The 24818-nt window shown below is 47.1% G+C and overlaps 1 protein-coding gene and 11 non-coding genes across 12 annotated transcripts in view; all 12 read right to left on the bottom strand.

Moving 5' to 3' along the window:
- LOC136935811 (adhesion G-protein coupled receptor D2) overlaps window positions 1–11125 on the bottom strand; it is a 58908-nt gene extending 47783 nt beyond the window's left edge. The window contains exons 1-19 of the mRNA XM_067229468.1: window positions 11090–11125; window positions 10808–10832; window positions 10034–10267; window positions 9083–9724; window positions 7799–7993; window positions 7344–7417; window positions 6594–6893; window positions 6288–6399; window positions 6045–6191; window positions 5683–5791; window positions 5469–5580; window positions 5145–5200; window positions 4920–5046; window positions 4044–4147; window positions 2883–2985; window positions 2247–2400; window positions 1680–1813; window positions 1317–1432; window positions 379–499 (exon numbers count right to left, since the gene is read on the bottom strand). Coding sequence (XP_067085569.1) covers window positions 379–499; window positions 1317–1432; window positions 1680–1813; window positions 2247–2400; window positions 2883–2985; window positions 4044–4147; window positions 4920–5046; window positions 5145–5200; window positions 5469–5580; window positions 5683–5791; window positions 6045–6191; window positions 6288–6399; window positions 6594–6893; window positions 7344–7417; window positions 7799–7993; window positions 9083–9724; window positions 10034–10267; window positions 10808–10832; window positions 11090–11125 — 2901 coding nt within the window. The remainder of the gene's footprint in view (window positions 1–378; window positions 500–1316; window positions 1433–1679; window positions 1814–2246; window positions 2401–2882; window positions 2986–4043; window positions 4148–4919; window positions 5047–5144; window positions 5201–5468; window positions 5581–5682; window positions 5792–6044; window positions 6192–6287; window positions 6400–6593; window positions 6894–7343; window positions 7418–7798; window positions 7994–9082; window positions 9725–10033; window positions 10268–10807; window positions 10833–11089) is intronic.
- A 2018-nt stretch (window positions 11126–13143) lies between these two features.
- On the bottom strand, window positions 13144–13285 carry LOC136936469 (U4 spliceosomal RNA). The gene has a single exon (XR_010875135.1). It is a non-coding gene; the product is annotated as a U4 spliceosomal RNA (small nuclear RNA).
- A 524-nt stretch (window positions 13286–13809) lies between these two features.
- On the bottom strand, window positions 13810–13951 carry LOC136936449 (U4 spliceosomal RNA). The gene has a single exon (XR_010875117.1). It is a non-coding gene; the product is annotated as a U4 spliceosomal RNA (small nuclear RNA).
- A 1009-nt stretch (window positions 13952–14960) lies between these two features.
- On the bottom strand, window positions 14961–15102 carry LOC136936388 (U4 spliceosomal RNA). The gene has a single exon (XR_010875062.1). It is a non-coding gene; the product is annotated as a U4 spliceosomal RNA (small nuclear RNA).
- A 3950-nt stretch (window positions 15103–19052) lies between these two features.
- Window positions 19053–19194, bottom strand: LOC136936389 (U4 spliceosomal RNA). Its single transcript, XR_010875063.1, has one exon. It is a non-coding gene; the product is annotated as a U4 spliceosomal RNA (small nuclear RNA).
- A 912-nt stretch (window positions 19195–20106) lies between these two features.
- On the bottom strand, window positions 20107–20248 carry LOC136936432 (U4 spliceosomal RNA). Its single transcript, XR_010875101.1, has one exon. It is a non-coding gene; the product is annotated as a U4 spliceosomal RNA (small nuclear RNA).
- A 427-nt stretch (window positions 20249–20675) lies between these two features.
- Window positions 20676–20817, bottom strand: LOC136936390 (U4 spliceosomal RNA). Its single transcript, XR_010875064.1, has one exon. It is a non-coding gene; the product is annotated as a U4 spliceosomal RNA (small nuclear RNA).
- Window positions 20818–21438: 621 nt separating this feature from the next.
- On the bottom strand, window positions 21439–21580 carry LOC136936450 (U4 spliceosomal RNA). Its single transcript, XR_010875118.1, has one exon. It is a non-coding gene; the product is annotated as a U4 spliceosomal RNA (small nuclear RNA).
- A 718-nt stretch (window positions 21581–22298) lies between these two features.
- On the bottom strand, window positions 22299–22440 carry LOC136936476 (U4 spliceosomal RNA). Its single transcript, XR_010875141.1, has one exon. It is a non-coding gene; the product is annotated as a U4 spliceosomal RNA (small nuclear RNA).
- A 621-nt stretch (window positions 22441–23061) lies between these two features.
- Window positions 23062–23203, bottom strand: LOC136936391 (U4 spliceosomal RNA). Its single transcript, XR_010875065.1, has one exon. It is a non-coding gene; the product is annotated as a U4 spliceosomal RNA (small nuclear RNA).
- A 427-nt stretch (window positions 23204–23630) lies between these two features.
- LOC136936392 (U4 spliceosomal RNA) lies at window positions 23631–23772 on the bottom strand. The gene has a single exon (XR_010875066.1). It is a non-coding gene; the product is annotated as a U4 spliceosomal RNA (small nuclear RNA).
- Window positions 23773–24393: 621 nt separating this feature from the next.
- Window positions 24394–24535, bottom strand: LOC136936393 (U4 spliceosomal RNA). The gene has a single exon (XR_010875067.1). It is a non-coding gene; the product is annotated as a U4 spliceosomal RNA (small nuclear RNA).
- Between the last annotated feature and the right edge of the window lie 283 nt (window positions 24536–24818).

Consider the following 24818-nt stretch of genomic DNA (forward strand, 5'->3'; position numbering starts at 1 on the left):
CAACTTCTCTCACTTCAGCTGATACCCGCTCCAGTCTTTACCAAAATGTCAAATACCTGGTCCATTGAATAGACTAACTTCACAAAAATATATGGCTGTCCATGAATAACACATAAAAAGTTGGGTACATTAAGGAAAATAACTGATAATGAGGAAAAGGGTGACAGAAAAATTGGGAGAAAAAAAGAATGAGCCATGGAGAGACATAGGAAAATAAATAAAGGGGAAAGCTTAAATGTGCTTGTGAGAGTGAGTGTGTGTGTGTGTGTGTGTCTGTGTGTGTGTGTGTGTCTGGGTGTGTACGTGTGTGTGCGGGTGCATATGTGTGGGTATGCGTAAGCGTGTGTGTATATTCCAGGCAGTCTGCAAGCCACATACCTGCAGAGAGTTGAGCAGGATGAAGATGTAACCCATGACTATGGAGAAGGGCACCAGCACACCACACAGCCAGGTCAGGCCTAGGATAGGCAGCAACACCAGCACTGCTTTCACTGCAGCCCTACGCAAACAAACACATACAGAGAGACACTTACAAAGCGGGATTATACATTCACTATTACCTTTTCCCCACCAATCAGGCACAATCAAGCGCAAACTCAAATCTACTGGACATGTGACTCGCTCTTTCCTCCCCGTGCTCCACTCTGGAATGAAGGGGTTAGCATTACCTGCCATCCTCTGTGCCAAATAAGCCAGGTTGGCAGGCGGGTCATTCCAAGCACAACAAGGGCCGCCGGTGAGGTTTATAGTGACAATTTCCACCCTAAATCCATCTTAATTCTGTTTTAGTATGGAATTACCTTCCCGTTCAAGTGACCACTAAACCACACCAGCTGGGGCTGATGGGGCCAGGCTCTAGTTTGTTTAGCGGAGGAATGTGTTTGAATTTCCACTGGTGCTGCTGTGCCATCGCCTCCCGGGCCGACTAACCCTCAAGGCCTACATTGATATCCCTCCACAGAGCTGTACTGTGGACCCTTGCGACTCTGTGGCAGAAATAACACGTACGAGTGTAAATTATTTCCACTGTTAAAATGTAAACACCCCTCGGGGATCAACTTATTCAATGTATTTACAGTCTGTTCCTTTTAACGAGCCAAAAACACAAGGTAGGAAAATTTGGCACACAAGAACTGAAAAAAAGCAAATTTCGAATAGTGACGATCAAAAAATTATACACTGTTAAAGTTTGCACACTGCATTGCCAAACGGATGTCTGGTGCCTACTGTGAAGCACAAACAACGTGTCTTGCCATTCCAACCTGTTTGTTCCAGTTGTTTACAAAGGAGAAATGGCGTCCCCCTGTGGTACTTACCGGATCTGTTCATAGGCCTGCTCCACAGGACTGCTGCCCAGGGCCAGCATGATGGACCTCCTCTTGGCTGTGGACAGAGTGATGACCACCACCCTCGTCAGGACCATGATGTTCACCTGGACGAGACGATAAAGGAGGAGACAGGAAGGAAGTGGAGGGGAGGGGGATTGGGGGTAAAACAAGAAAGATGACAGAATAAAACTTTTCTGAGGTACGATCTTTTTCCCAAAACGAATAATTCCACTATTGCTGGAATTGAATTTGAGGTAGGGTGGCCTTCCTAATGCTGTGAGAGAATGTTGAAAAACTGGAGACACATTATGATTTTTCTATGCGTGGTTGTGCCACAAAGTGGACTCTGACCATTATGATGAAGATGACAGGGCCAGCAAAGCCCCAGATGACTCCGTTCTGGACGCTGAGCCAGCAGTGGCCATCAGCAGAGTACTTCCCAGAGGCCGAAGCGAGCGTGATGGTGACTATCAACACTGGCAGACCTGGGGAAAGGAAGGAGGAGAGGAGAGATAGAGGGGTAGAGAGAGGAAGAAGGAGAGAAACAGAGAGAGAAAAGGAGAGAGTGAGAGAAAGAGAGCGAAAGGGGAGAGAGAGAGAGAGAGAGAGAGAGAGAGAGAGAGAGAGAGAGAGAGAGACACAAAGTGAGAACAAGGGATAGAGAGAGAGGTGTGGGTAGAGAGAGAGATGAGAGAGAGGGTGATAGGGAAATAAAGACACACTAAGCCATGGGGATTTTCAGATCTACCCACAGCATTCACACAAAGCTGTTACCAACTTTCAGGGGACATGCTAACTAAAAGCTACCTCAGCGTGTCCCAAAAACAAGCGGTGAGCTCACAATGAGAGTAATAGCGCATTAGCTCCGTCACACAATTTCTTTGTTGTTAGGAGAGAAAAGAGTGTCCCGCACCCTACCCCAGCCGATGAAGTAGTAGTACTTCATGTGGCGGTCTTCACTCAGGTTCACAGTCACCACCTTGCTCCAGAGCAGAAGGCCCTCCACCAGCATCCAGCTAAAGGACGCCATGAAGAACAGGTGGAGAAGGGCTGCCACCAGGGTGCACGCCACCTGGTGGGGTGGGGGGTTGGGGTGGGGGGGGCACAGGTTCAGAGCAGTGTGGGTCAGAGGTCAGAGACACAACAAGGGACCATGGAGGGACTGTCGATGTGTGATGGATATTCATCGAGGGGTACAGCTCCCCCGCCTTCCCTCTTCTGCCAGCCCGCCCACGGTGCTCCATAACTGCAGTAGAGGATTGTTCTGTCGTTCTGGTCATTTGCTTTTAAGATGAGGTACGTGGATGCGTTTACACAGAATCCTCTCATTGCTCAATTTTGGCAGGAGCTCTATTATCCTAATGTTCGAGCAGAATACATTTTTTCCTTTTTACATAATATTTACATAATATTTGGGATCTATTTACATTTAAATGGCAATTGACAGCATTTCTGTCCAGATTAAGCACCTATTTTAAGAGATTGGATTGAGTCTGGTATCTATTAATGACACTGACTGTTATAGCAACACTCCTAATGTACTGGGGTTATTACCTTGTCGTTGACGGCTGAGCCACTGCAGAGCAGTACGACCTGGGCACAGGTCAGGGAGATGAATAGGTTCTTGTGGATCGATGTCCGGTCAGACTTTGGGATGCTGTGGCAACATACATGATTGTAAAATACGATGATTTAAGGTTATTGAAAAACCTAATAGATTTATACCTGCACATTTAAAGAACAAGATCATGTTGACATGGTATTGATGAAATAAGACATGATTGGGGCTAACAAAAACATGTTCTTTTTCATAATAAATTATTCATTCCGTGGTTTAATTCCTGAATATATTAGTGGCTTTCTTTCAAAGAATTAAGCAGAAACAGAGATTGGGTTGGAGAGGATTAGTTGGAAATGCTTAGGAGATTAATGGCCATCGCTCGAGATCAGCCTGTAAAATATTCTGACATCATGTACATAGGGTGTGTTCATTATCCCATGTTCCATCAGCTAGTGCATGTATGTTTGTATGTGTGTACATGTACAGGTCCTTGTGTCTGAGTCTGCATGTGTGTGTGTGTGTGTGTGTGTGGTGTTTGCCTGTCGGGTTTAGCTGGGACCTGGCCACCATAAATCCCCCAGTCAAATTGTCTATCCCAACACACGTCTGATTGGGACCTCCCTAGGTGACCCTAACCGTTAATTAACATCACAGTAATGCCACCATAAACCTTCAGAGGAGCTTTGGGGAGAGGGAGTGGGAGTATGTGCTTTTGTGTGTGTATGTATGCGTGTGTGTGTGTGTGTTTGTATAGGGGGCGTGGGGGTTGATGACACAACTAATTACCAGGTTAGAACTAGTCAATACTGATTCTGTCTTTAAACACCAGAGGCCTGAGGGAATACTGACTAAAGGACCAAACCAGAATGGAATTGACCCAAGCTGACAATATGCCTTTCAATCTGCCTTAGCTTTACAACCAATTCTTTCACTGAAGATGTGGGCAGATATACTAATTGTCAAATTTTGGCATTGAACGCCTAAATGACTCAAGTGTAATATGAAGCGACCCTAACTGAATTCCAGTAGTGAGTGTTGGTTATGAGAGAGACTGTGACTGTAGAATAACAGGGGTTCCAGCTGGGCTCATTCGAGATTCAGGGGGAGAGGGGGAGAAGGGAGGCAGCCACTGAAAAGCCTGGAGTGCCACTCACTCCAGCACGGTGAACAGCATCAAGGTCACCACGAGGGCACACAAAGACGCCCCCGAACCGATAAACGTCAGCTTGGTCAAAATAACCTCCTCCTCAGGGCTCCACTGGGGAGAGATGAGCACACACACACACACATATCCACACACATGCACGTATGCACGTGCACACACACAGACAGAAAGGGGAACACAGACGGTCACACAGACACAAGTAGGCACACGCATTCATGGACAAACAGGGGCACACGGACACACATAAGTACATACAAACACCCACACGCACACATATGTACACACAGCACACACATGTACACACAGCACACACATGCACAAGTACTCACGGACACACCCACATAGATATAAACATGCATAAACACAAACACACACACACACGAGTACACACTGAGTCACACAAATACACATACAGTAGCAACTATTTAAAACAAACACTTGTCACGTATCTTGCATACTGTTTAGTGCTATTGAGCAAAATTAACTTTACAGTGTAGGTTGAGCCAGTGAGTAATTTGGTACTGTTGAGGCTGGCTAAAACTGTAACATCCTGGTTTTCAAACATATAGTGCCATCTATTGGACAATATAAAATAGTGCACAGGGTATACATCAGAATGGTGCTGATGTTCTATTGGTTTTGATGAATATTCATCACTAATATCAATAAGTAAGACAATGTGTGTATAAGTACAGTTTAAGTGGGTTCTTAGCTTAAAAATAATTGTGTTACATGTGTGTCTAATTATAGCAACAAATATCTTCTAGCAACTAATATTTCCTATCAAATATTTGTTGTCATTTTCTTAATTTTCCCTGATTGTATCAATACAGTACTTACAATAGAAAAAACTGGCAACTGTTACCTTGGCTTCCATGTAATTCATCAACACTGCAAAGTTTGTGGTGTGGTTACATAAACAGGAAGTAGTATCAGAGCCAGCATACGTCACCACACATCCCTCAATGGACCAACCGTCGGGATAACCTGTCCTGCTCCGACATTACCAGGAAACAAAATACACGCATCACTGTCAGGACTGCATGAATTATCACGACCGATACTGACTCTTGCTCTCAGTAATACTTACATCAGGCTGAAATTCCAAAAGGCACAAACAGGCATGACTCGTGGAGTAAACTCCACCTAGAATAGAAACAGATGTTTCTCTCCCGCCAGAAAACTCTAGGCCAAAAGTAACAAGGGATAAGGCAAGGGAACTGACCACAAACACCCGGTGCCAACTCTCAAACTTTGACAAAATACAAGTTAATAAAACACCTAAAGAACATATAACAGACAGAGACCCATATATCACATCATACCATGTGTAGTGTAACCACCCCACCCCCAATCATGTGAATTATGAACAGACCGCTACCCGGTGTGTGTATGTTGTAGCAGTGGACCATACCACGTGCGAGGAAGAGAGGGTGTACTGAACGGCCACCGGGATGGTGTGGGCCTTGGAAGTGTCTCGGACAGACGCCGATATGACCGCACTGGTCAAGCGACTGGAGGGATCACTGGAGGAGGATTACAACGGTCAAGTCAACCTATTTCATCGTTTCATGCGAGAATGTGAAATACTATTTTCCAATGCGCATAAATGTTGGAAGGTCTCCGACCTTTTGTCGTGTTTCAGTGATGAGTCACGGACTGTGGATCCTTCCATTCCAGACTGGATCTCCATCAGGTGACTGTAGTAAGTATGGATGAACATGAGCTCCTTGTAACCTGCAGGAATAAAACAGAAACAAAACCACTATGAATGAACTGTATAAGACATACGCTCAATTTCTGGTGTGTCCATATATGTTTGCTTGTGTGTGTATGGGTGTGTGTGTACATGTGCATGTTTGAGTGTGTATGAGTGTGTGGGTCCATATGTACATGTTTGTTTGTGTGTGTATGAGTGTGTGTGTCCGTATGTACATGTTTGTTTGTGTGTGTATGGGTGTGTGTGTGTGTGTGTGTGTGTGTGCGTTACCGAGGGAGTGCAGTCTCTGGACCTCGATATCTGGGATGAGCAACTCATCCTGGCTGCTACCTCTGCCGGGACCGCTACCGTACACCGGCGGTTTGAACACACAGCTGCAGCTCATCTGGGACAGCTTTCGAGCCTCAATGTGTACGTCTGGGGGTGCAAAAAGACACACAGAAACAATGATCATCAACAGTGATAAACCCAAATGATTGACATTTCCGCATGACAAACGCAAACAAATGTTACCTATGTTTTTCATTGACAGCGTGAAGCTTTGTCTCTCCAGAGACAGCACATCAGCTAACGCCGCCGTTAGCTTGTCAATACTCTCCACAACAGTAAATGGACCAACAGCAGTCTAAACACAGGATGAAAACATGTCAAATCATAACCAAAAAAACATCTACTGCCCCATCTCCTTTACTCATGACCAAATCCTCCGATAGGAAACTCACACATGCTCAACAGGGTTAGAATCGTTCTCAACTGCATGCCACGAGGCTGTGTTAACCCACACCCAGCCAAAACATGATCCTGTCCCCAAACACCCACCCCGTCTTCCGTCAAACCCAGCCACCGACTGGCCACAGCAGGCTCCAGGACGAGGCTGGCCAGCTTTAGGTAGTTGCTGGCAATGGAGACCACAGCTTCCGAGGGCGGCAGAGTGAAGGCCAAGACGGAGGCGGTGGTGGCGGAGGCTGTCAGCTCCATCATCTGGGTCAGGTAGAGCACGTCAGCGGCTTGGAGGATGTCTGGCTCCGCCTCCAGCGTCCTCAGCAGAGCCCTGGTCAGGTGGTTCATCAATGACAGCTCCGCCTCAGAAGATGCGTTCACGCTTATCTCACCCGTCACCTGGAGGGTTAAGACAGATCTCTCTAAACTTGGTGGTTGTTCATTCTGAAATCATTTACTTTCAGCGGTTATGTAACAAATAATAATAATATAGTTATTTTTTTGCATGACTGTAAACAAAGCTTTACAAAACAACTGTACACTTTATTTAAGGGGAAATTCAAACTAAAAGACTCCAAACCACTTTTTCATATTTGTCATGAATGACATGGGGAGTGCAACACAAATAAATAATAATAGCACATCTCTACACAGGTTGTGTGACGCACAACTGACAGTGCTGTGACATTTGCAAGGTCCTATTGTTCGTTTGGAGTCAATTCCCCTGGGAAAATGGGTATGCAACTATTGGATTGTACTTCTCCGATGCAGAATCAAAGATGGTACACAAGTAATGCTGTGTAACTAATTTACTGTACAGCTGCACAGCTGTAGGAACTTCCGACTTACAGACATGGAGAGCAGATCTTTGCTCACTTTGGTGAAGAACGCCGTCTTGGGGAAGCCAAATATGTCCAAGCTTTCTGTAGTGATGCATTAATGAAATTAATATTAAATATGGTGTCAAATCAACAACAACAAAAATGATAGTAGCACATAGTTTGACCTGAACTACCATAATGGTGATTGAGTTGGCTGAGATAGCAATGATAGGTGGAATGTGGCTTCTTAGTAAGTTTACCCGCACATAATTTATATTTGATAACCTTGGCGGAAGTAACTATAAAGTTCAAAAACTGTTTTATGATCTACTTTGTACTTATTGATTTTCACTCAACCCACACCTGCTCCCTCCTATTGGGTCCTTGGGGAAGGATTCAAGAATTGCCAAAAAAGTATGTCCTTGAAACAATCAAACGTTGCTTTGATTTTGACGGTGATTGTTTACTTAAATTATGTATCACCTTTCTCAAACTGGCAGACGGCCCCTCTCAACGAATCACACGCGTCCAGACCCCAACTCCCACTTTGGGGGTCGAAGGTGACACACTGCCCAATCTTGGGGGCGTTGACTGCCTCGTCAGAAAAGTTGTGATAGGGCTCGAAACCTGCGTTCCGTAGGGTGTCAAGAAAATGGCCCGCTGACTCACTGATATTAACTGGCAAGGAACAGAGAGGATCACAATAGAGGAAGAGAAGAATAAATGATCATACAATAATATACCTTCATCCACAACCTGAAACTCCATGACTTAAGTCTGCAAATATATATTTTTTAATTATTTATCTGTCACCGCCTGTTAGGAGGTTGGTGAAACAATGAATCTGACACGCCTTCTTTAAGCTACAGAATAGTAAAAAGACATCCAGATCTCCAGGTTTTGAATTGAATAACATTACTGAACTGTATATGTGATCTGCAAGGGTATGTAACATTTAAAAGGCATACTGGCACTGTGAGCCCCTAATCTATTTGTTTCCACATGACGTCAGAACGAGTCAACTTTGTTAAATGGTCCGATAAGGAAGGGAGGGCCCGTCTCAGAGTCACACCATCTGCACTGCATGTTCTCTGTCTTGTGGAGGGGAACCAGAGCTGTTGCTGAAACTCCCATTACTCACAGGGGATGGCTGTCTCAGAAAGGAGAGTTTGTTTTGAAGGGTGGGATTCAGAATTACGGCATGCGCAAAATATTTACAACCATTTAGGGCCGCGTTTGCCAATTACAACTTGGCCACCAACTTCCAGCAGAAGATAGAGAAGGGAGAGAAGTGTGTGAGTGAGTGTGTGAGAGAGCAAGGGAGAGTCAGAGAGACACAGAGAGAGACAAAGAGAACATGAGGAGAGACCAAGAGAGAAAGAGAGAGGCAGAGAGTCAGAGTGACACAGACAGAGAACGATAATGAGACAGAGAGAGAGACAGACAGACAGACAGAGAGAGAGAGAGAGAGAGAGAGAGAGAGAGAGAGAGAGAGAGAGAGAGAGAGAGAGAGAGAGAGAGAGAGAGAGAGAGAGAGAGAGAGAGAGAGAGAACGGCTCTGCAGCTCTGGATTCATAACCGTGTCCAAAAAGGAAGACATGAGTGAGAGAGGGAGTAAGACAAAGAAGACAGGGACGAATTAGAGCTGGGGGATATAGGTTATGGAGGCAGAGAGAGCAGAGAGGGAGTAGTTTAAGAGTAGTTTGAGACCAAACTGAAAGACTAGTCCTTTTCAAATTAACTCCACCTCCCCTGCCTACGTTTTACCTTGACAAGGGGTGTCTCCCCACACACTCTTGAGGGAGGACTCAATTTCTAGGGCGGCCTTGCTCCAATTGAACACCAGCCCAGGTGAATTGAACAAGCATTCCTTTTCCATGGCGTGGATTTCACTGTCGTTCAACGCCCGTTCCCAAACGTTCAGCTGTGATATACTACCAGAGAAGGACTCGACACTCCGGAATGATCCGCCAAAGGTGTCCTGCTCCTGGCCAATTATGAACAGCCCCTCAGGCCCGATGTCCCTCCCCACATTGAGGCCGTCCCCTCTGTTGATGAGACTCCCGTCGGCGTACAAGGCCCATCGCCCGCCATGTCGGCTCCAACCGACACAGACGGAGTGCCAGGAGCCGTCATGGAGGAAGGCCTCCTGGTAAGGCCCATGTGTGCCATGGACCAGCAGAGCCAGCTGGACTGGCTGGCCCTGAACCAGCCTGCCACGGAGCTGGAACTCATTAATGAATGACTTGATGGAATAAGAGAAGACAGTGGAAAATCCGAAGCAACTCGGGTCGAATCGGAGGCGAGCGCAAACGGTCACTGAGCCCATGGAGGGGAACGTGTGCAGGAGGCGCGCGTTCTTCTTGTCGGATCGACCCCTGAACTCCAGGATGAGGGTCTCAATGGAACCTTGTCCCCGTCAGACAGAGAAAGAGAAATAACAGTTGAATAAGCAATGAAATGCTGGGAACCCACTTGAGGGGATAGAATGATATTAGGAAATTTCAGCTGTGGTCATATTGAGGTTGTAAACACTTGTGTGCCATTTATACACAAGGACTTTTTAGCCGTGTCGTCAGTACAATTTCAAATGTATTAACCATATTCTCATGTGCAAATGGGTATATTTTACTCAAAGCACAAAGACCCTACTGTTGCTAAGTAAAAGGTGCTGATATTTCAATAAAAACCTGGTCCGAAATGGCACACTGAACTCACTTTTCAAGTGTGTCATGACTTTCCTGGCAATCCAAACAGGCTGGGTTATGTTCAAGGACGTCAAGAAGTTGGTCAACTCTCGATTCTCAAAAGCGTTGTAGACCATGGCTAAGGCCCCAGTGCGCTGGCTACATAGGCGTCCAGAGCTGTGCCAGGCTAGCCTTTCTGGCACATAATCATAGTAGTACTCATCATAAGTAAACAGTGTCCTGTTTTCCAACATCAGTGGTGCAACTGAAAGGTAAAAAAACAAACAAAAGATGATCTTGGAAGTAAAGCTCCTTTGTACGGAATTTGAACCGAGGTCTCCCGAGTGTCATTATTAAAACTGTCCAGGCCAAGGACTTAGATCACGGAGCTCCTACAATCTCTGTGTCTCCAGAACAGTGACTCCTCTTGGGAGTAAGACCACTAAACTATCTCCACTTGAGTTACTACCGAGGCATTATTTTGAATTAGGGGCTGTAATATTAATAACATAATGAGAGTTTAAGCCCTGTGCCCTTGCTTGTGGACTGTTTTTGGTCAGCGGTTGCTATTTTACACGAACTCAGCATAGTTAGGAAATGATGATTGGACTGATTTGAGAGAGACAACAATAAGAGACTACAATAACAGATACTACTGTATCACAGTTACAAGTTAGAGATTTCCTTTATAGATATAACAGAAAATGAATAAATGAGAATTGGATAAAACATGGAATTCACAAGCACTAGTAATACACGTGGATGAAAATGGGGATGTTTGAATTTTTCACTTATAGCTTCTTACCTGATGTGAAGTGTGGAAAACATATCTACAAATGAAGACAAAAGCGTTTCCTTTAATTGGAATCAAGTGTCATGATCATGATAGTACTGAAACAAAACTTATAAAATGTTCATGTCGATATACACAAAGTTAAAGCATTTGGAACAGCTGTTTGTAGGTTTCACCTTCCACAAAATCAAAGTTTGAAACCCTTTGAGTAGGCAACATAAAAGCATGCCACTTATATTTTATCTATAGAACTTCCTAACCGAAAACGTATAATAGCTAAAGACATGTACTTACCAATAAACTCAGGTATTTGAGTTTAAACCACTGCATCCTATCAAACTGCATGGAAATGTGTTAGTGTGGTGGGGAAAGAAATCGTGGACAAGTCACGCATAATTATCCCATAATTATAAATAAGCGCAAACGTTAACAGGTTATTATATTATTCATCCTAACATTTTGAGCATGTTTTTGTGTTCCGTTCCATCCTACCTGAATATAGGCTACTTGTGACGGCTCGTATTCAAAGGTATTTCTCCTTTTTATTCCACTTCTGTTATCATTACAAGGCAGTATTCAAAAACGAACAAAAAGTATAGTCTAATCCCGCACTTCCTTAGGCTATTTTTTATACAAATAGACACATATTCTGTGTAATATCGAACGAAATCTGTCGATAAACGTATCCTTCAATAACTTGGGAAACTCCTCGATTACATCAGGCTTCATAAAGTAATGCAGATCGGGAGAGGAAGAGCAGTGGATGATGACGCTAGACTCTGCTAGAGGAATCGCAATTACGTTGCATACATGTCTTTAAAAACGAGTTAATTACAGTTTTTTTTCAAATGCTAACCTGCATTGGTCAAAACTGAAGTCACATTATCAAACCTCTTCACACAGTCCGCATAACAGAAGTGTACGCTACGTGGAGCAAACTGTGAATCATTTATTATTGCTTTCACACAAAGGGCATTCAATGACCACTTTCTCCAAAACCAATGAACTTTTCCTCATTTATTAGTGATGGGAAGTTCGGATCCTTTTACGGACTCGGTTCTTTGAATCTCGTTCATTAAAAGGAACGAATCTTTTTTCAAGGGGGTGGGGATAATTTACCAATTATCACGGCAAACAATTACGCTGCACTGAACTGTAAGTAAAGTACAAAAAAGTTAAAATAACGAAACCTGTAATTATTACTTGTGAACGAATATCATTCACGTCTTACTAAACCTAGTCACGCAAAAGTAAACGAGGTAAACAAATCCTTTCTGTTTCCTCTTCTGAGCCTATGCAGGTCACGTGAAAAATGATCCAAAGATTTGTATCCGAAGACCCAGTCAAAATGAACAAATCATTTCTGTTTTATCTAGCTACCAGTACTGAGCCTATGCAGGTCACGTGAAAAAGGATCCAAAGACTCATACCCGGCAGATGAACGAATCGTTCCCCTCCCGACCGTGTCTTGGATCAATGTTTCGTTCCTCTGCCAACCGAGTCCTCGGATCAATGTTTCGTTCCTCTGCCAACCGAGTCTTCGGATCAATGATTCGTTCATCTGCCATGTACGAGTCTTTGGATCAATTTTCACGTGACCTGCATAGGCTCAGTACTGGTAGCTTGAGGAAACAGAAATGATTTGTTCATTTCCCGACTGGGTCTTTGTACGAGTCTTTGGATCCTTTTTCACGTGACCTGCATTGTTTTAGTAGAGGAAACAGTTACCTCTCCCGATGCGCTGCCACGAGAAAATGAACGAATCTCTCTTTGAGAGGACTCATTACTCCCGAGTCCTTGTAAGGATTCGTTCAAAATGAACGAATCGTTCACGGACGACACATCACTATCATTCATACAGGGCTGCCAACTCCCACGCATTGGCCGTGAGACACACATTTCAACCAGTTCGCACGCTCTCACACACATTGTATTTCTCACGCTGAGAAGGCAACGCCAACCAAGTCCTAGTTCTGCTAACGTTGTAAACAGTAATGGACGAGGCGCAGATCAGATACATTGAGTGAAGCAACATAGACACGCGGGAGAGGGGGCGAACACACGTGAAATGTAAAAACCAAGTTATGGCAAATGTAGCCTATGGCATTAAACAGCTTGACAAGAATATTAGCAGAATATTTAGCAGGCCTAATCATTTCAAACACAGCTGATTGCAAATACAGCTGTTTTTGGTCTTGCGCGTGCTGGGGAACTGTAGGGATCCACAGGCCTCAAGCGCGGAGCCACCAAACCTACCTCTGTGCCAGAGAGCGCCGGGCGGCACAGCGGCTGAAGCATCGGGGCTCATTGCCATAACACGTAACCATTGTTTTTCACACTGACGCCAGCCTCCGTGGAGGCCATAAAAAATTGTCAAGACTGACTATATTTCAAGCCAATCCTGACGGGGTATTGGGTTAAGTTTTCAACCAGCAATAATCACGTCTCAGCTAGACTTCATAGACTACGAAATTGCCTCTGCGAAAAGATAGCTGACAAAGCAGAGGGAATTCAGGCTGGTGTAGGGGCACAGCCGAGCCATGGACGGTGTCCCATTCTTGGATTCAAGCGTATGTTGAGGACCAATTTAGGATCGAGCGTGTTGGCGCATTCTTTCAAAATGCCCTGGATGTTACTGAAAGTATTGAACAAAAGAGCGGGTGGGTGAGCTTTGTTGGACTTTTGCGGACCGAATCCTGTTGGCGCATTCTTTCAAAATGCCCTGGATGTTACTGAAAGTATTGAACAAAAGAGCGGGTGGGTGAGCTTTGTTGGACTTTTGCGGTCCGAATCCTGAAGCCTTGACGCTAATGCGAGAGCAAGGCATTGTGGGTAATATGCTGCAACGGTGCCTGCTGAGGCCACGCGTGCTGGGGAACTGTAGGGATCCACAGGCCTCAAGCGCGGAACCACCAAACCTACCTCTGTGCCAGAGAGCGCCGGGCGGCACAGCGGCTGAAGCATCGGGGCTCATTGCCAAAACATGTAACCATTGTCTTTAACACTGACGCCAGCCTCCGTGGAGGCCATCAAAAATTGTCAAGGCTGACTATATTTCAAGCCAATCCTGACGGGGAATTGGGTTAAGTTTTCAACCAGCAATAATCACGTCTCAGCTAGACTTCATAGACTAAGATATTGCCTCTGCGAAAGGATAGCTGACAAAGCAGAGGGAATTCAGCCTGGTGTAGGGGCACAGCCGAGCCATGGACGGTGTCCCATTCTTGGATTGAAGCGTATGTTGAGGACCAATTTAGGATCGAGCGTGTTGGCGCATTCTTTCAAAATGCCCTGGATGTTACTGAAAGTATTGAACAAAAGAGCGGGTGGGTGAGCTTTGTTGGACTTTTGCGGACCGAATCCTGTTGGCGCATCCTTTGAAAATGCCCTGGATGTTACTGAAAGTATTGAACAAAAGAGCGGGTGGGTGAGCTTTGTTGGACTTTTGCGGACCGAATCCTGTTGGCGCATTCTTTGAAAATGCCCTGGATGTTACTGAAAGTATTGAACAAAAGAGCGGGTGGGTGAGCTTTGTTGGACTTTTGCGGACCGAATCCTGTTGGCGCATTCTTTGAAAATGCCCTGGATGTTACTGAAAGTATTGAACAAAAGAGCGGGTGGGTGAGCTTTGTTGGACTTTTGCGGACCGAATCCTGTTGGCGCATCCTTTGAAAATGCCCTGGATGTTACTGAAAGTATTGAACAAAAGAGCGGGTGGGTGAGCTTTGTTGGACTTTTGCGGACCGAATCCTGTTGGCGCATTCTTTCAAAATGCCCTGGATGTTACTGAAAGTATTGAACAAAAGAGCGGGTGGGTGAGCTTTGTTGGACTTTTGCGGACCGAATCCTGTTGGCGCATTCTTTGAAAATGCCCTGGATGTTACTGAAAGTATTGAACAAAAGAGCGGGTGGGTGAGCTTTGTTGGACTTTTGCGGACCGAATCCTGAAGCCTTGACGCTAATGCGAGAGCAAGGCATTGTGGGTAATATGCTGCAACGGTGCCTGCTGAGGCCGCGCGTGCTGGGGAACTGTAGGGATCCACAGGCCTCAAGTGCAGAACCACCAAACCTACCTCTGTGCCAGAGAGCGCCGGGCGGTACAGCATCTGAAGCATCGGGGCTCATTGCCAAAACACGTAGCCATTGTCTTTCACACTGACGCCAGCCTCCGTGGAGGCCATCAAAAATTGTCAAGGCTGACTATATTTCAAGCCAATCCTGACGGGGTATTGGGTTAAGTTTTCAACCAGCAATAATCACGTCTCAGCTAGACTTCATAGACTACGATATTGCCTCTGCGAAAGGATAGCTGACAAAGCAGAGGGAATTCAGCCTGGTGTAGGGGCACAGCCGAGCCATGGACAGTGTCCCATTCTTGGATTCAAGCGTATGTTGAGGACCAATTTAGGATCGAGCGTGTTGGCGCATTCTTTCAAAATGCCCTGGATGTTACTGAAAGTATTGAACAAAAGAGCGGGTGGGTGAGCTTTGTTGGACTTTTGCGGACCGAATCCTGTTGGCGCATTCTTTCAAAATGCCCTGGATGTTATTGAAAGTATTGAACAAAAGAGCGGGTGGGTGAGCTTTGTTGGACTTTTGCGGACCGAATCCTGTTGGCGCATTCTTTGAAAATGCCCTGGATGTTACTGAAAGTATTGAACAAAAGAGCGGGTGGGTGAGCTTTGTTGGACTTTTGCGGACCGAATCCTGTTGGCGCATTCTTTGAAAATGCCCTGGATGTTACTGAAAGTATTGAACAAAAGAGCGGGTGGGTGAGCTTTGTTGGACTTTTGCGGACCGAATCAGAATCAGAATCAGAATCAGAAAGGGATTTATTCGCCATGAAAGTTTGCACAGACAAGGAATTTGCTTTGGCAGGAAGGTGCATACAATAAACATATACCTAAAATTTAAATATGTGGACTAACTATACTAAGGGTACATAAACTAGCAGTACTAAGTGGGATAAATATAAGTTGCCGTAAATTACAATATAAAAATACAAAAATACAAATATTACAAAAAATACAAATGTACAAGATACCATGTTGTGGTGCAGTGCAAAAGCAGTGTGTTTTAAGCAATAAGTCATTTGAGTCAGTGTGGTCCCTTGGCCTTGTTGAAGAGGCCAACAGCGGAAGGGAAGAAACTGTTTTTGTGGCGTGAGGTATTGGTCCTGATGGACCGCAGCCTTCTGCCGGAGGGGAGTGACTGAAACAGGGAGTGTCCAGGGTGGGAGGAGTCGGCCACAATCTTCCTCGCTCGCCTCAGGGTCCTCGAGGTGTGCAGGTCCTCGAGGGTAGGCAGATTGCAGCCAATCACCTTCTCAGCAGTACGGATGATACGCTGCAGTCTGCTCTTGTCCTTGGCAGTGGCAGCAGCGTACCAGACGGTGATGGAGGAGGTGAGGATGGACTCAATGATGGCTGAGTAGAAGTGCACCATCATTGTCTTTGGCAGGTTGAACTTCTTCAGCTGCCGAAGGAAGTACATCCTCTGTTGTGCTTTCTTGATGAGGGAGCTGATGTTCAGTTCCCACTTGAGGTCCTGGGAGAGGATAGTGCCCAGGAAGCGGAAGGACTCCACAGTGTTGACTGGGGAGTCACACAGGGTGATGGGGGTGAGTGGGGCTGTGTTCCTCCTGAAGTCCACAACCATCTCCACTGTCTTAAGAGCATTGAGCTCTAAGTTGTTCTGGCTGCACCAGGTCACCAGGTTGGCCGCTTCCCACCTATAATCAGACTCGTCTCCACCAGAGATGAGCCCAATAAGGGTGGTGTCGTCCGCAAACTTCAGGAGTTTGACGGACGGATGACTGGAGGTGCAACTGTTGGTGTACAGGGAGAAGAGCAGAGGAGAAAGGACGCAGCCCTGAGGTGATCCGGTGCTGATGGACCGGGAGTCAGAGACTTGTGTTCCCAGCTTAACGCACTGCTTCCTGTCAGACAGGAAGTCTGTGATCCACCTGCAGGTGGAATCAGGCACGTTCAGCTGGGAGAGCTTGTCCTGAAGCAGGGCGGGGATGATGGTGTTGAAGGCAGAGCTGAAGTCCACAAACAGGATCCTGGCATAGGATGCTGGGGAGTCCAGGTGCTGTAGGGTGAAGTGGAGGGCCATGTTAACTGCATCGTCCACAGACCTGTTGGCTCTGTAGGCAAACTGCAGGGGGTCCAGTAGAGGGTCAGTGATGGATTTAAGGTGTGCCAGCACCAGGCGCTCGAAAGACTTCATTACCACAGAGGTCAGGGCGACGGGTCTGTAGTCATTATGTCCTGTTGGCCTTGGCTTTTTGGGCACAGGGATGATGGTGGAGGACTTGAGACAGGCTGGCACATGGCATGTCTCAAGGGAGGTGTTAAAGATGTGGGTAAACACCGGAGACAGCTGGTCAGCGCAGTGCTTGAGGGTGGCTGGAGAGACAGAGTCCGGCCCAGCTGCTTTGCGGGGGTTCTGCCTCTTGAAAAGTCTGTTAACTTCACCCTCCTGAATGGAGAGAGTCGTCACTGTAGAGGGGGGGAGGTGGGAGGCCTCCTGGGTGGGAAGGGGTAGTTCAAGACTGTCCAATTGTCTTTCAAATCTGCAGTAGAACTCATTCAGGTCGTTGGCCAGGCGGGAGTCGTTAGTGGAGTGGGGGGCTCTGGGCTTGTAGTTGGTAATTTGCCTGAGCCCTCTCCAGACAGAAGCAGAGTCGTTTGCAGAGAATTGGTGTTTTAGCCTCTCTGAGTACAGTCGTTTAGCCTCCCTCACCGCCTTGCTAAACCTGTTCTTTGACTCCTTGAAACTGTCTTTGTCCCCACTCCTAAACGCGGCCTCTTTCTCTGACCTCAACCTTCTGAGTTTAGCTGTAAACCAGGGTTTGTCGTTGTTGTAGCTTACCCTGGTGCGTGTTGGTATACAGCAGTCCTCACAGAAGCTGATGTATGATGTCACAGCCTCTGTGAGCTCATCCAGACTATTGGTAGCAGTCGTGAACATGTCCCAGTCAGTGCAGTCCAAGCACGCCCGCAGATCCTCCATAGCTTCACTGGTCCACTGTTTTGATGTCCTCACAGCAGGCTTACAGCGCTTTAGCTTCTGCCTGTATGCAGGAATCAGGTGGACCATGGCGTGGTCAGAGTGACCCAGTGCTGCTCGGGGGACCGCATGGTATGCTTTGCTGATTGTAGAGTAGCAGTGATCCAGGGTGTTTCCTTCTCTGGTAGGGCATTTGATGAATTGTCTATATTTTGGGAGTTCTTGAGTGAGATTGCCTTTGTTAAAGTCGCCTAGCACAATAACCAAGGAATCCGGATTTTCATGCTCCACACTCAGTATCTGGCTGGCGAGCACACGTTGAGCCTCGTTAACGCTAGCCTGCGGAGGCATGTAGACGCCAACCAGAATGAATGATGCAAACTCTCGTGGCGAGTAAAAAGATCTACAGTTAATAAAAAATGATTCCAGATCAGGAGAACAGTGCTGCAGAATCACTGTCACATCTTCACACCAGCAACTGTTAATGTAAAAACAAATACCACCGCCTTTCGTTTTGCCAGAGAGCACAGGGTTACGATCCGCTCTCAGCAGTTTGAAACCTGCTAGCTGTAGCGCAGAGTCTGGGATCAGTTCACTCAGCCATGTCTCCGTAAAGCACAAAACGGAAGATGAATGAAAGTCTCTGTTTTTCCACACCAGTAGCTGAAGTTCATCCAGTTTGTTGCTCAGTGAACGCACGTTGGAGAGAAATATCCCCGGTAACGCTGTGCGTGCCCCACGCCGACGGAGTCGCACCAGAGCACCGGCTCGTTTGCCTCTCCTACGGCGCTTCGCTGCTAGGACAAAGCCGAGGGTGGCTTTGACTATAATTCCCACTAATTCCGCCGCTGGAAGCAGAAAAGTGGGAAATAAATCCACAGGAGTTGTAGTCCTGATGTTTAGAAGTACTTCTCTAGTTAGAGAACCCCGGAAATCTTGGCAGAACACTGAATTAACAGACAAAACAAGACAAAAAAGAGCGCACCTAACGACCGAGGCAGCCATCATCGGCGCCATCTTGGATGAAGCCTTGACGCTAATGCGAGAGCAAGGCATTGTGGGTAATATGTTGCAACGGTGCCTGCTGAGGCCGCGCGTGCTGGGGAACTGTAGGGATCCACAGGCCTCAAGCGCAGAACCACCAAACCTACCTCTGTGCCAGAGAGCGCCGGGCGGTACAGCAGCTGAAGCATCGGGGCTCATTGCCAAAACACGTAACCATTGTCTTTCACACTGACGCCAGCCTCCGTGGAGGCCATCAAAAATTGTCAAGGCTGACTATATTTCAAGCCAATCCTGACGGGGTATTGGGTTAAGTTTTCAACCAGCAATAATCACGTCTCAGCTAGACTTCATAGACTACGATATTGCCTCTGCGAAAGGATAGCTGACAAAGCAGAGGGAATTCAGCCTGGTGTAGGGGCACAGCCGAGCCATGGACGGTGTCCCATTCTTGGATTCAAGCGTATGTTGAGGACCAATTTAGGATCGAGCGTGTTGGCGCATTCTTTCAAAATGCCCTGGATGTTACTGAAAGTATTGAACAAAAGAGCGGGTGGGTGAGCTTTGTTGGACTTTTGCGGACCGAATCCTGTTGGCGCATTCTTTGAAAATGCCCTGGATGTTACTGAAAGTATTGAACAAAAGAGCGGGTGGGTGAGCTTTGTTGGACTTTTGCGGACCGAATCCTGTTGGCGCATTCTTTGAAAATGCCCTGGATGTTACTGAAAGTATTGAACAAAAGAGCGGGTGGGTGAGCTTTGTTGGACTTTTGCGGACCGAATCCTGTTGGCGCATTCTTTGAAAATGCCCTGGATGTTACTGAAAGTATTGAACAAAAGAGCGGGTGGGTGAGCTTTGTTGGACTTTTGCGGACCGAATCCTGTTAGCGCATTCTTTCAAAATGCCCTGGATGTTATTGAAAGTATTGAACAAAAGAGCGGGTGGGTGAGCTTTGTTGGACTTTTGCGGACCGAATCCTGTTGGCGCATTCTTTGAAAATGCCCTGGATGTTACTGAAAGTATTGAACAAAAGAGCGGGTGGGTGAGCTTTGTTGGACTTTTGCGGACCGAATCCTGAAGCCTTGACGCTAATGCGAAAGCAAGGCATTGTGGGTAATATGCTGCAACGGTGCCTGCTGAGGCCACGTGTGCTGGGGAACTGTAGGGATCCACAGGCCTCAAGCGCGGAACCACCAAACCTACCTCTGTGCCAGAGAGCGCCGGGCCGCACAGCGGCTGAAGCATCGGGGTTCATTGCCAAAACATGTAACCATTGTCTTTAACACTGACGCCAGCCTCCGTGGAAGCCATCAAAAATTGTCAAGGCTGACTATATTTCAAGTCAATCCTGACGGGGTATTGGGTTAAGTTTTCAACCAGCAATAATCACGTCTCAGCTAGACTTCATAGACTACGATATTGCCTCTGCGAAAGGATAGCTGACAAAGCAGAGGGAATTCAGCCTGGTGTAGTGGCACAGCCGAGCCATGGACGGTGTCCCATTCTTGGATTCAAGCGTATGTTGAGGACCAATTTAGGATCGAGCGTGTTGGCGCATTCTTTCAAAATGCCCTGGATGTTACTGAAAGTATTGAACAGAAGAGCGGGTGGGTGAGCTTTGTTGGACTTTTGCGGACCGAATCCTGAAGCCTTGATGCTAATGCGAGAGCAAGGCATTGTGGGTAATATGTTGCAACGGTGCCTGCTGAGGCCGCGCGTGCTGGGGAACTGTAGGGATCCACAGGCCTCAAGCGCAGAACCACCAAACCTACCTCTGTGCCAGAGAGCGCCGGGCGGTACAGCAGCTGAAGCATCGGGGCTCATTGCCAAAACACGTAACCATTGTCTTTCACACTGACGCCAGCCTCCGTGGAGGCCATCAAAAATTGTCAAGGCTGACTATATTTCAAGCCAATCCTGACGGGGTATTGGGTTAAGTTTTCAACCAGCAATAATCACGTCTCAGCTAGACTTCATAGACTACGATATTGCCTCTGCGAAAGGATAGCTGACAAAGCAGAGGGAATTCATCCTGGTGTAGGGGCACAGCCGAGCCATGGACGGTGTCCCATTCTTGGATTCAAGCGTATGTTGAGGACCAATTTAGGATCGAGCGTGTTGGTGCATTCTTTCAAAATGCCCTGGATGTTACTGAAAGTATTGAACAAAAGAGCGGGTGGGTGAGCTTTGTTGGACTTTTGCGGACCGAATCCTGTTGGCGCATTCTTTCAAAATGCCCTGGATGTTACTGAAAGTATTGAACAAAAGAGCGGGTGGGTGAGCTTTGTTGGACTTTTGCGGACCGAATCCTGTTGGCGCATTCTTTGAAAATGCCCTGGATGTTACTGAAAGTATTGAACAAAAGAGCGGGTGGGTGAGCTTTGTTGGACTTTTGCGGACCGAATCCTGAAGCCTTGACGTTAATGCGAAAGCAAGGCATTGTGGGTAATATGCTGCAACGGTGCCTGCTGAGGCCACGTGTGCTGGGGAACTGTAGGGATCCACAGGCCTCAAGCGCGGAACCACCAAACCTACCTCTGTGCCAGAGAGCGCCGGGCGGCACAGCGGCTGAAGCATCGGTGTTCATTGCCAAAACATGTAACCATTGTCTTTAACACTGACGCCAGCCTCCGTGGAAGCCATCAAAAATTGTCAAGGCTGACTATATTTCAAGCCAATCCTGACGGGGTATTGGGTTAAGTTTTCAACCAGCAATAATCACGTCTCAGCTAGACTTCATAGACTACGATATTGCCTCTGCGAAAGGATAGCCGACAAAGCAGAGGGAATTCAGCCTGGTGTAGGGGCACAGCCGAGCCATGGACGGTGTCCTATTCTTGGATTCAAGCGTATGTTGAGGACCAATTTAGGATCGAGCGTGTTGGCGCATTCTTTCAAAATGCCCTGGATGTTACTGAAAGTATTGAACAGAAGAGCGGGTGGGTGAGCTTTGTTGGACTTTTGCTGACCGAATCCTGTTGGCGCATTCTTTGAAAATGCCCTGGATGTTACTGAAAGTATTGAACAAAAGAGCGGGTGGGTGAGCTTTGTTGGACTTTTGCGGACCGAATCCTGTTGGCGCATTCTTTGAAAATGCCCTGGATGTTACTGAAAGTATTGAACAAAAGAGCGGGTGGGTGAGCTTTGTTGGACTTTTGCGGACCGAATCCTGTTGGCGCATTCTTTGAAAATGCCCTGGATGTTACTGAAAGTATTGAACAAAAGAGCGGGTGGGTGAGCTTTGTTGGACTTTTGCGGACCGAATCCTGAAGCCTTGACGCTAATGCCAAAGCAAGGCATTGTGGGTAACATGCTGCAACGGTGCCTGCTGAGGCCACGTGTGCTGGGGAACTGTAGGGATCCACAGGCCTCAAGCGCGGAACCACCAAACCTACCTCTGTGCCAGAGAGCGCCGGGCGGCACAGCGGCTGAAGCATCGGGGTTCATTGCCAAAACATGTAACCATTGTCTTTAACACTGACGCCAGCCTCCGTGGAAGCCATCAAAAATTGTCAAGGCTGACTATATTTCAAGCCAATCCTGACGGGGTATTGGGTTAAGTTTTCAACCATCAATAATCACGTCTCAGCTAGACTTCATAGACTACGATATTGCCTCTGCGAAAGGATAACTGACAAAGCAGAGGGAATTCAGCCTGGTGTAGGGGCACAGCCGAGCCATGGACGGTGTCCCATTCTTGGATTCAAGCGTATGTTGAGGACCAATTTAGGATCGAGCGTGTTGGCGCATTCTTTCAAAATGCCCTTGATGTTACTGAAAGTATTGAACAGAAGAGCGGGTGGGTGAGCTTTGTTGGACTTTTGCGGACCGAATCCTGTTGGCGCATTCTTTCAAAATGCCCTGGATGTTACTGAAAGTATTGAACAAAAGAGCGGGTGGGTGAGCTTTGTTGGACTTTTGCGGACCGAATCCTGTTGGCGCATTCTTTGAAAATGCCCTGGATGTTACTGAAAGTATTGAACAAAAGAGCGGGTGGGTGAGCTTTGTTGGACTTTTGCGGTCCGAATCCTGAAGCCTTGACGCTAATGCGAGAGCAAGGCATTGTGGGTAATATGCTGCAACGGTGCCTGCTGAGGCCACGCGTGCTGGGGAACTGTAGGGATCAACAGGCCTCAAGCGCGGAACCACCAAACCTACCTCTGGGCCAGAGAGCGCCGGGCAGCACAGCGGCTGAAGCATCGGGGCTCATTGCCAAAACATGTAACCATTGTCTTTAACACTGACGCCAGCCTCCGTGGAGGCCATCAAAAATTGTCAAGGCTGACTATATTTCAAGCCAATCCTGACGGGGTATTGGGTTAAGTTTTCAACCAGCAATAATCACGTCTCAGCTAGACTTCATAGACTACGATATTGCCTCTGCGAAAGGATAGCTGACAAAGCAGAGGGAATTCATCCTGGTGTAGGGGCACAGCCGAGCCATGGACGGTGTCCCATTCTTGGATTCAAGCGTATGTTGAGGACCAATTTAGGATCGAGCGTGTTGGCGCATTCTTTCAAAATGCCCTGGATGTTACTGAAAGTATTGAACAAAAGAGCGGGTGGGTGAGCTTTGTTGGACTTTTGCGGTCCGAATCCTGAAGCCTTGACGCTAATGCGAGAGCAAGGCATTGTGGGTAATATGCTGCAACGGTGCCTGCTGAGGCCACGCGTGCTGGGGAACTGTAGGGATCAACAGGCCTCAAGCGCGGAACCACCAAACCTACCTCTGGGCCAGAGAGCGCCGGGCAGCACAGCGGCTGAAGCATCGGGGCTCATTGCCAAAACATGTAACCATTGTCTTTAACACTGACGCCAGCCTCCGTGGAGGCCATCAAAAATTGTCAAGGCTGACTATATTTCAAGCCAATCCTGACGGGGTATTGGGTTAAGTTTTCAACCAGCAATAATCACGTCTCAGCTAGACTTCATAGACTACGATATTGCCTCTGCGAAAGGATAGCTGACAAAGCAGAGGGAATTCAGCCTGGTGTAGGGGCACAGCCGAGCCATGGACGGTGTCCCATTCTTGGATTCAAGCGTATGTTGAGGACCAATTTAGGATCGAGCGTGTTGGCGCATTCTTTCAAAATGCCCTGGATGTTACTGAAAGTATTGAACAAAAGAGCGGGTGGGTGAGCTTTGTTGGACTTTTGCGGACCGAATCCTGTTAGCGCATTCTTTCAAAATGCCCTGGATGTTATTGAAAGTATTGAACAAAAGAGCGGGTGGGTGAGCTTTGTTGGACTTTTGCGGACCGAATCCTGTTGGCGCATTCTTTGAAAATGCCCTGGATGTTACTGAAAGTATTGAACAAAAGAGCGGGTGGGTGAGCTTTGTTGGACTTTTGCGGACCGAATCCTGAAGCCTTGACGCTAATGCGAGAGCAAGGCATTGTGGGTAATATGCTGCAACGGTGCCTGCTGAGGCCGCGCGTGCTGGGGAACTGTAGGGATCCACAGGCCTCAAGTGCAGAACCACCAAACCTACCTCTGTGCCAGAGAGCGCCGGGCGGTACAGCATCTGAAGCATCGGGGCTCATTGCCAAAACACGTAGCCATTGTCTTTCACACTGACGCCAGCCTCCGTGGAGGCCATCAAAAATTGTCAAGGCTGACTATATTTCAAGCCAATCCTGACGGGGTATTGGGTTAAGTTTTCAACCAGCAATAATCACGTCTCAGCTAGACTTCATAGACTACGATATTGCCTCTGCGAAAGGATAGCTGACAAAGCAGAGGGAATTCAGCCTGGTGTAGGGGCACAGCCGAGCCATGGACAGTGTCCCATTCTTGGATTCAAGCGTATGTTGAGGACCAATTTAGGATCGAGCGTGTTGGCGCATTCTTTCAAAATGCCCTGGATGTTACTGAAAGTATTGAACAAAAGAGCGGGTGGGTGAGCTTTGTTGGACTTTTGCGGACCGAATCCTGTTGGCGCATTCTTTCAAAATGCCCTGGATGTTATTGAAAGTATTGAACAAAAGAGCGGGTGGGTGAGCTTTGTT

Source organism: Osmerus mordax, chromosome 26, assembly GCF_038355195.1.
Source record: "Osmerus mordax isolate fOsmMor3 chromosome 26, fOsmMor3.pri, whole genome shotgun sequence".
NCBI lineage: Eukaryota > Metazoa > Chordata > Actinopteri > Osmeriformes > Osmeridae > Osmerus > Osmerus mordax.